The 10,263-nt window shown below is 41.4% G+C and overlaps 1 protein-coding gene across 2 annotated transcripts in view; it reads right to left on the bottom strand.

Moving 5' to 3' along the window:
* Window positions 1–413: 413 nt before the first annotated feature.
* LOC111977617 (A-type potassium channel modulatory protein KCNIP2) overlaps window positions 414–10,263 on the bottom strand; it is a 43,812-nt gene continuing 33,962 nt past the window's right edge. For both annotated transcript variants that reach the window (XM_024007121.2, XM_070448402.1), the window contains exons 6-8: window positions 9,920–10,024; window positions 9,738–9,800; window positions 414–4,089 (exon numbers count right to left, since the gene is read on the bottom strand). In XM_024007121.2, coding sequence (XP_023862889.1) covers window positions 4,042–4,089; window positions 9,738–9,800; window positions 9,920–10,024 — 216 coding nt within the window. In that variant the 3' untranslated portion in view covers window positions 414–4,041. The remainder of the gene's footprint in view (window positions 4,090–9,737; window positions 9,801–9,919; window positions 10,025–10,263) is intronic.

Here is a 10,263-nt window from a genome sequence, read left to right as displayed (position 1 = left end):
TCTGTATTTTCATACTGAGGTGAATATTAATGCTTGCGGTAACCACAGATCTAGGATCAGTTACCCAACCCCCGAATCCTTACCTGAACGATTGAGGTATACGGGCCTATCTGAGCCAGGATCAGTGGCTGGAGGGCAATCTTTGTATGTTAAATAATGTATTATATATTGCTTTAGGACACGTGTGTGTGATAAATACATATGGAATCTTGAGTTTGTTTTGTTACTAGAGATGTCTTGTCTTTAAATAAAGGCAATGTTAAACCATCTCAGTATTTTCAGAGCTTCATAACCCCACACTCTTTCCTTCTCAATGGACACAGTTTAGGAATAGGCTGTAGTTACGTAGTGAAAGCCAGGCAAACTGCGAATGAAGCAAAATTATCACTAAAAACCCTTCACACAAGAAGATGCATAGCAATGTGATTTTTATTCTCTGTACAAAATATACACATCTTAAATATGCAATGCAACAGTTGAGGCTAGCCAACTTACTAGACACGGTCAGTAACAATGGGTTAGTAGGTATCATTGCTTTATGACAGTACATGCGAGTATAGACAGGTTTCACTGGTGGTCAGTTCAGGAAATCCCCTACGGCACCTGCAAGGGGGCAATCGAGGCCAGACCGCTCCCTCCCCCCCGCCTCCCCAAAAAAGAGATTTGAAAACGTTCAATTGGATAAAATGGAAATGTAAAGAAATTAGAATTTACAAATACTGTATTGGTGTTGGAAGAAAGTGCAGGTTATTACAACAAGGGTGTTAACCGATTATTAATACACTCTTGGTGGAAGTTGGCCTTAACCAGAGTTCTAGGTTCAGTTATCCTTCTCAATCCTAACCATAATCAGTATGTGACTGTAGGAAAATTGTAGTCTGGACTAGAGGTTGACCGATTAATCGGAATGGCCGATTTTAATTAGGGCCGATTTCAAGTTTTCATAACAATCGGAAATCGGTATTTTGGGGCGCCGATTTGCCTACTAAAAAAAAAAGATTTTATTTAATCTTTATTTATTTAAGTCAGTTAAGAACACATTCTTATTTTCAATGACGGCCTAGGAACGTTCTGCCAGAACGACAGATTTTTAACCTTGTCAGCTCGGGGGAGCCAATCTTGCAACCTTACAGTTAACTAGTCCAATGCTCTAACACCTGATTACATTGCACTCCACGAGGAGCCTGCCAGTTACGCGAATGCAGTAAGCTAAGGTAAGTTGCTAGCTAGCATTAAATTTATCTTATAAAAAAACAATCAATCAATGACTGTCATTGCTCCACTGTGTACTTAACCATAAACATCAATGCCTTTCTTAAAATCAATACACAAGTATATATTTTTAAACCTGTATATTTAGCTTAAAGAAATCCAGGTTAGCAGGCAATATTAACCAGGTGAAATTGTGTCATTTCTCTTGCGTTCATTGCACGCAGAGTCAGGGTATATGCAACAGTTTGGGCCGCCTGGCTCTTTGCAAACTAATTTGCCAGAATTTTACGTAATTATGACATAACATTGAAGGTTGTGCAATGTAACAGGAATATTTAGACTCATGGATGCCACCCGTTAGATAAAATACGGAACGGAATAAACGTTTTGTTTTCGAGGTGATAGTTTCCGGATTAGTCAAAGGTATATGGTTTAGAGAGAAATAGTCGACGCGTTATAATTCCTGTAATAACTTGCGGCTGAACTTGAAAGGGGTTCCTTCGTTATTTTACCGTTCATGTCTTCCATAGAGAATGTCTTGATCTACTTCAAATAAGGTCTGTGTTTCGCGGAGGAGCAGACTGACAGGGGACCATGCAGACAAGCTCTGCTCATGTTATTTGAGACTACATTTATTTTATTTATGTATTATATTAAGTTAAAATAAAAGTGTTCATTCAGTGTTGTTGCAATTGTCATTATTGCAAAAATGTGTGTGTGTATGATATATATATATATATATAAATACATTTTTAATTTTTTTAATCGGCCGATTAATCGGTATCGGCTTTTTTGTCCTCCAATAATCGGTATCGGCGTTGAAAAATCATAATCGGTCGACCTCTAGTCTGGACCAGTGGGTTAGGGGCAACTTTTATCTACTCCCAGGAGTAGGTAAAAGGGGGTAAAATATGGACATTATTGCATATGCCACTGTTGTTGTTTTATTGACCCACCTGATGGCATATTATAATTTTGGGGGGGGGTTGAAAGTGAAGTAATTAATGTAATTTAATGAAAGACACAGGAAGTAGTTGATGGATACAGGTAGTGTTATCTTACAAAAGATCAGCATTCTATTCAGAACCACGAGGCAGGCGTTCCACCCCATTTCAAACAGCCTTTTTTAACACCCAGTAGGAAACGGCATCAAGTTGGCAAAGAATTGGGAAACTGTACTATTCAATCGACAAATCTTCACTCTCTCACAATATACACACATACTCTCCTTTCCACTCCAATCTCTCTTTCGCTCCTTCTCCTCTCTTTCCTCTCACATTTCACAAATGTGTCTATTTATACCCTGATATAACTGAGGGTGGCTTTAAATACTTCAGTTGGTGTGCCTGACTCTTTGGTGTCAGGAAACATTACTGCTGTCTTCATACCCACCTACCCAAGCACACACGTAGACATGTAACAAGAGGCTTAATTTGGATTCTGAAGGAGATTAAATTGTTCTTGACATGTTGCTGCTCTTTCATGGTCGATCGAAACTGAAAGCATTTCTCTTTAAACTGTATGATAAGTATAATGCAAAATAATCATTATATGTATTACAGAATTTAACTTCAATTCCCATAATTCACTGCATCAGTTAGTCACCTGTAAATACAGAAAGGGGTCTTCGGGAGCCTAGATGGTCCAACCAGCATGTTCATCAATATAGCGCCACAGACTGTTTAGTAGTTCTTGACAACAGGGTTATTGGAAGAGGTACAACAGTCAGCATACACCTACAGCTAAGGTAACAGGTATAAAGGCCAGAGGGTAAGTTAGTGTTAGTACGAAGGGGGTCTCATGGGGTTGAAATCTGAATGGGTTCCTACCGGAGACGGGAATGCCAGTACAGCCTCTCTCTCACAAACATGCACATTCGCACATACACGGAGCGAGGCACCTGTGGGTGACTCTAGGACCAGCAGACAGACAACAGACAGGCTGTAGTATTTCTGTAAATATATATAGGTTATTATTAAAGACATCATCATGCGATATTAAAATCAGTCCCTTATCGAAAACAACTATGTCTCTTCTGTTCGTGAAGAGTGAGTCTCATCCTTCAGATCCTCAGTCACTTCTGTTCTGTTCTCTTTTCCAGGTGTCCTTTCCTCCTTTTGTCCACTAAGTGGCGCTAGTTACCTCTGTATTAATGACAGAAGTGTCAGGAGTCAAGCTGCTCTGGTAGAAGTTGCCATCCGCTGAACCACTCCTGACGTTAACCATGAGGTGGGGATATGCAAAACTGACCTTAGATCAGTGAGTAGGGGGATTTAATCCTATGTTGAGTCCAGCCAGCAGGCTACAGCAGCTTTCTCAGAAACGGGAGTGTTAAATAATAAAATGGTTAATGAAACGAGTGTATTCAATGAGGCAAATCACCTCGAACGTTGCAGATAGACAAATAGAGCTGACACGATTGACTCCCTATTACAAACAACAGGCAATCATATCTGTTCAGCACAACACATTTCTATCTGAACATTCTGTAACATTTCACATTCCTGAACAGGTCCTTGGTGTGGTTGTGGGTGTGGATCAGAGTCTATGAGCCAGCCCTTCTCTTCTCTGTGTCTCTGGAAGAGATGAAGGGTTGGATAAGAGGAGGCGCCTCCTTTTGGCTTGGAGTGGTCGCGGAGAGAAAGGAGCTAGAAGGAGGGGTCACGATTTGGGGGGGGGGGCTGAGGGTCAATGTCCAAGGCCCTCTCGGAGCCCCCCCACAACACACATATGCACGCACACACGCGCACAAACACACAAATACAGGCGCACACACACTCACACCCACACCTCCCCTGTTCTCCAGCCCCTTTTCTATGTCAGAGGCTCCTAGATGACGTTGTCAAACAGCTGCATGGACTGCATGATGTTCTCATCCTGGAGAGAGTGAGAGAGGGATGGAGAGAGAAGGAGAGATAGAAATCTTAGTTAAAGAGAGACAGCAAGGACAGCAAGTTTCCAGAGGCACAATGAAACCCTGTTTGTTTCAGCTTCTTGTTCTTTCTCACGGGAGTCTGACTCCCTAAAACAGAGATGACAGTAGAGGTGACCCTCAGAGTAGTCTCTCCCTCTCGTCGGAGTGCATGCTGGGAGTGAGTCGGGAAGCAGGCGCGAATGTGGGATCAATTGGAATTATTTTCACTATATTCGATAGTTGAGTTGTTTTAAGGTTAAATTGTCTCACTATCACTAAGCACGTATAAGGTGGGATCGTTGAGGTTGGTTCTCTCCAGGGCACAACCAGTGGGAGAGGCTGGTTGTAATGGCCACTCGTGGAGGTTTAGAGTTTGAAAAATGGGGTGGGATCAATATTCCAGTTGCGGCAGGGTGTTCGGTGGAAGAATGTAGTTTAGCAGTGGGCGTTGGGTATGATAGCATAAAATCAGCCTCAATGATGAATAGCGCTGTAGTAATATTCTTGGATTCCATTTAAAAGGTGAATACGATAGTTGAGAGTGGTGTTGTGTTGCGGGAGACACAGACTTCGGTAATTCCTCTTATGAATCCGGCGAAGAAAGTTATACTTTCTAACGTGCCCCAATGTGTTAGAGATGAAAGTGTTGGAGCGAGAGTTCTCGTCATGGACAACTTGTATCTACAATAAATAATCTTATTTTTGGATGCAAATCTCCTTTGCTGAAACATGTATCTCATAGGAAACAAGTGCACATGATTGTAAAGAAGGATACTGACGAACTGAATTGACCGTTTTAGTTTCAAGATTGATGGGTTTGACTATGTGTTCTACGCTTCTACTGAATCAATGAAATGCTTTGGGTGTGGAAGAGCCATTTGGTGCGTAATTGTCAAGGTGCGTAATTGTCAAGAGAACGAGCACGCAGAGCCCGGTAGCAGCTCTAGCGCGGGTGCAGCTGAAGCACCACTGAGAAGGGATGAACAGGCTAACGGTTCAGGAGAAGGGAGAAGGTGGGCAGATGTGGTGGGAAAAATAGGAAAGGAGAGCATGTGGCTTTGGGGGCAGTTGTGGTAGAGCAGGGAAAATAGGGAGGGGACAGTAGGTGAGAGGTCGCTGAAGGGGTGCTGGAGAATGAAATGGGAGTTCAAGAGGAGAGTGAAACAATGGAAAATGAAGCAGCTGTTTTCAAAGTACCGAGGAGTAAGAGGAAGAATTTAAGGGGTGATGAAGGTTCTAATTCTAAGAGGAAGGTAGAGATTGATAAATCTAGTGAGGCATCTGATGCATCACAACAAAATAGCGAGAGAAAGGGGTGGAAGGGAGGTATGGGATTGAAAAAGTATGTCAATTTCTGAATTTGACAAAAGGGAAGAAATATATCCAGGATTAACGTTGTAATGTAACTGATTTTTTTTCCTGAAAGTGAATTGTTTATTGAATCAGCAACGTTTCTGAATTCAAAAATAAAGGGGGAGGTTTGACAAGCCCAGAAATTGCTAGACTAAAGAAAGTGGTCACGAGAGTGACAAGTTAGATTAATTCTAAAGGAAATGAAACAGTCGCAGCCTTTACGTTGTATTTTTTTCCAACCATGAGCAGTTTATATTTATTCTTTAAAAGTAAATGTGGCAAGAGACGTAATTTTTTTTTGCCGTATTGTTTGAGTTAATAAAGGGAAAGGGAAGTGACATAAGTTTTCTACAAGAAACGCATAGTAATATGGAAAATGAAGTTGTGGCAACGGGAGGGGGGGGGGGGGGGGGGGGACAATGGTGTGTAGTCATAAAAACTCAAAAAGTGGGGGTGTGGCCATCCTGTTCTCAAAAGGTTTTTTGCCTTTGTCATATGAGGTTGAAGAGGTAGTTGAGGGGAGGTTATTAAAAGTTAGAGCGAGATATGAAAACATCACTATGTGTCTGATAAATGTACATGCCCCAGTAGTGGCAGTTGAGAGGGTATGTTTTTTAGAGACATTATCAAATACCATTGAGAAATGTAGTATTTAGGATGATTTATTTCTTGCTGGGGATTTTAACTGCACAGTCGGTGATTTAGATACAAATCACAAAGAACCTCATATAGCCTCAAGGACTTTTTTAAAAGGCCTTATTGTAACACATGAACTGTGTGATATTTGGCGGAGTCAAAATGGAGGCACGAGACAGTACACATGGGCCAATGTGAGAGAGAACACCATCTCTCTGGCCAGGTTAGATAGGTTTTATTGTTTCGAGCATCAATCTCAGGTCTGTAAATCAAGTGTGATAACCCCAGTGGGATTTTCTGATCATTGTTTAATAACTGAGGTGGTGTATATTAACACTGTAAAACCTAAAAGTGCATACTGGCATTTTAATATAACTTTATTGAGTGATGCTCACTTCAGGAAATGTTTTCGTTTTTTCTGGGAGAGGTGGAGGTCTCAAAAGGCCAGTTTTGTATCCCTTCAACAGTGGTGGGATATAGGGAAAATCCAGATTCAACAATTATGTAATCAGTACACAATGAATGTCACCAGATCAATCAACGCCCTAGAGTCTGAAATAGTGGAACTCCTGACGTTAGTTGAGACCACGGGAGATCGAGGCCATACTCAGGCACTCAAGAGGGAAAAAGCCACATTGGCAGACCTGCTGGGTATCAGAGCACAGGGGGCATTGGTGAGAAGTAAGTTTCAGGGAATCTCTGAAATGGATGCCTCATCCAAATTTGTCTTTGGTTTAGAGATGGACGAAGAATAATTATTCATTGCCTCAAATCACCTGTTGGACAGGAGCTCACTTTGCAGAAGAAATACACTGCATTTAACGGCATGGAATATGGAAAGGCACCGGGTATTGATGGGCTTCCCATTGACTTTTTAAAGTCTTTTTGGGCTATGTTGGGAGAGGATTGGCTAGCAGTAGTTAACGATAGTTTGACCGGAGGGTTACTTCCGATAAGCTGCAGAAGGGCCGTCCTCGCCCTACTGCCAAAAAAGGGTGACCCTAGGGAGGTGAAGAACTAGAGGCCGGTGGCCTTACTGTGCACTGATTATAAGATCCTGTCCAAGGCTTTGTCCAACAGGCTGAGGGAGGTGATGGGGCAAATCATACACACGGACCAGTCCCACTGTCTTCCCGGCAGGCAGATAGGGGATAACATTTCCCTGATTCAGGATTGTTTGGACATCTCTAGGGCTATTGGATTAGATGCTGGTCTAATTTCAATTGATTAGGAAATGGCATTATGAGGCTTTTGATTTTAGCTCTGATTTTATTGCCATTATCAGGGTGATATATGGTGACATTGAAAGTGTATTGAATGTTAACGGTGGTTTGAGTGCCCCTTTTAAAGTGTGTGGAGGAATTAGGCAGGGGTGTTCGTTGTCCGGAATGTTGTATGCCATCGCTATAGAGCTACTACTAAATAGCATTAGAAGTCACATTGAAGGGGTGCACCTTTCATAGGATATTCCTCCTATTCGTCTCTCAGCCTATGCTGATGATATAGTTATTTTGGTGAAAAATCAAGCAGAGGTGGATAGTTTGAGTCTCATGGTTGATCGGTTTATGGGAATATCCTCTGCAAAGGTAAATTGTGAAAAAAGTTGTGGTTTACAAAAGTTGTGCTTTACCTGGGGCGGCAGGTAGCCTAGTGGTTAGAGCGTTGGGCCAGTAACTGAAATGTTGGTGGATTGAATCGGTGAGTTGACAAGGTAAAAATCTGTTCTGCCCATGAACAAGGCAGTTAACCCACTATTCCTACGCTGTCATTGTAAATAAGAATTTGTTCTTAACTGACTTGCCTAGTTAAATAAAGGTTAAATAAAATAATAATAATTACAAATTGGGAAATGGTCTGGAGGGATCATGGCTTTGCCAGGGGGGTTGGAATGGTGTAAGGGAGGTTTTAAGTATCTTAGGGGATGAGGGGACAATGGAAAAAAATTGGAATGGGGTGGTTGAAATGGTGGAAGGGAGGATGAGGAGATGGCGTTGGTTGTTATCTTGAATGTCATACAAGGTCTGCACTGTGGCATCGTTTGTCATGTTTAGAGCCACGGTCTGGCCTTCTGGTCAAGATACAGGCCATTTATTTTTATTTTTGAGGGGATAAATATCATTGGGTTCCACAAAGTGTTTTGTATTTGTCAAAAGAGGAGGGGGGGCAAGGTATTGTACATCTTGCTAGTAGGGCTGCTGCTTTCCGTTTTTAGTTTATTCAAAGGTTGCTTTATGGACCGAAAAATGTGGTGTGGAGAGTGGTGGCCGGTCTGGTATTACAGAAGGTAGGGGGATTAGATTTAAAGAATGCTTTATCTTTGGTTGATAGTAGCCAGATTTCTAGGGATGGAGTACCTCCATTTTAACGAGGCCTTCTTAGGGTTTGGAGTATAATGAAGGTGTCCAGACGCACTAAGGCGGAGTCAGTGCATTGGCTGTTGGAGGAACCTCTGATGTATTATGGGGCAAGACTGGATTGTACAACTAAAGCTGTTCCACATTTCTCCAGGATGCTGGTGAAGGGCAAAATCATCACCCTAAGGAAGTTAATGGACATGGCTGGGCCCACATTAATGGATGGAGGACGAGTGGCTGAACATTTGGGGGTGAGGTCGGAAAGGATTGTCGGACAACTGCTGGAAGTTGCAGGAAGGCTCTGTCAGCAGAAGAGTGGATTATGCGCAAGAGTCACAAGAAAAAGGCACAAGATGAAGACGCCCATTTTCCAAGACTTGGGATTACACCTAATATCCCAGAGTCAGACAGAAAGGTTTAATTACTGGATTTGAGAGGATTGGAAGAGGTGGGTTTGGATGAGGTGAATGGGAAGGAGTTACATAGGGGGTGTGTCAAGGTTTAAAATAAAGATACATTGAAAATAGAAAAGACACTAAAACTGGGCCTTGATGACAAGGTAAAGCCAGCATGGAGAGCCACCGGTACAAAACGGTACTGGTGATATGCAATGGAGGGTTTTGCATGGCATCATTGCAGTTAATGCTTTTGTATCTGTCATTAATTCAGATGTTGGAGATGGATGTCCTTTTTGTAATATAGAGGATAAAACCTATTTTTGAAATACTAGAGTCTTTGTTTACAGCTGTAAAGGAGACTTTCAATAACACAGTTTTTATTTTGGGGTTTCAATACAGTAAGCAACAGAAAAGAAAATGTCAACTGTTCCATTTTATTTTGGAACAAGCTAAGATGTCCATTTTTCTGAGTAGGAAAAATAAAATATACAAGGGACATGGTAAGGATGTAAAATGTGTTTTTAAAGGATTAATAAAAGCTAGAATAAAAATGGATTTTGAGTTATTCTCGGTTGTAAAAGATCTCCCATTGTTTGAGGCGAAGTGGACATATGAAGGAGCGGTATGTTTTGTGGAGGAGGGGAAACAATTTTTTGTTGATGAAATAAGTTGAATGTAAATTATTTTTTTAAATTATTAATTTTTTTGTTTTTTATATGTTTATTTAAGAATGACACATTGTTGTGTAATTTCCGAAAAGGCAGTGTGCTAATATTTGTGTTAATACTTGGGTATAAAATAAAGTCCCCCTCCCTCCCTCCCTCCCTCCCTGGTCACTTAAATAACTTTAAATAAAAACACACAACCTACCTTTTGGCATGACTCGATGAACTCATCAATAGTGACCACCCCATCATTATTACGATCCATTTTCTAGAAGGGAGAAAGGGGAGGAAAAATGGGTCAAATGTCAATCAGTGTCTGCCTGTGGAGCAGTTTGGGGGTTAAGTGCCTTGCTCAAGGGCTTTGATAAACAGAAAGTGTCTGTTGACCTGGAAGAAGCTCTCCACATGTTCTCTGGGCGCTTCGTCCTGCATACAGGGATATGTGTACTTCCCCATCATATCATAGATAGACTTCATTATATCCATCATCTCCTACAGAGAGAGGGAGAGAGAACGAGAGCGAGAGATGACACAGGGTATACTTCCACAGGACAAGATCTGTCAATCACTCTCCAATCTGAGATTGACGGTCAATTTAAGAACTGTCCATTTTAGAATAGACTTTAGATTTCTGTCTGATTTCTCCATTGAGGCTTATGTCAAATGTAAGTGATTTGCTTATTTTTGTACATTTTTAAAAGTATAGATATCATACAGTGTAGTTGAGTAAA

Source organism: Salvelinus sp. IW2-2015, linkage group LG18 (genome assembly GCF_002910315.2).
Source record: "Salvelinus sp. IW2-2015 linkage group LG18, ASM291031v2, whole genome shotgun sequence".
Lineage (NCBI taxonomy): Eukaryota > Metazoa > Chordata > Actinopteri > Salmoniformes > Salmonidae > Salvelinus > Salvelinus sp. IW2-2015.
Note: the sequence above shows the minus strand (reverse complement) of the source record. Positions and strands in the feature narration are given on the sequence as shown.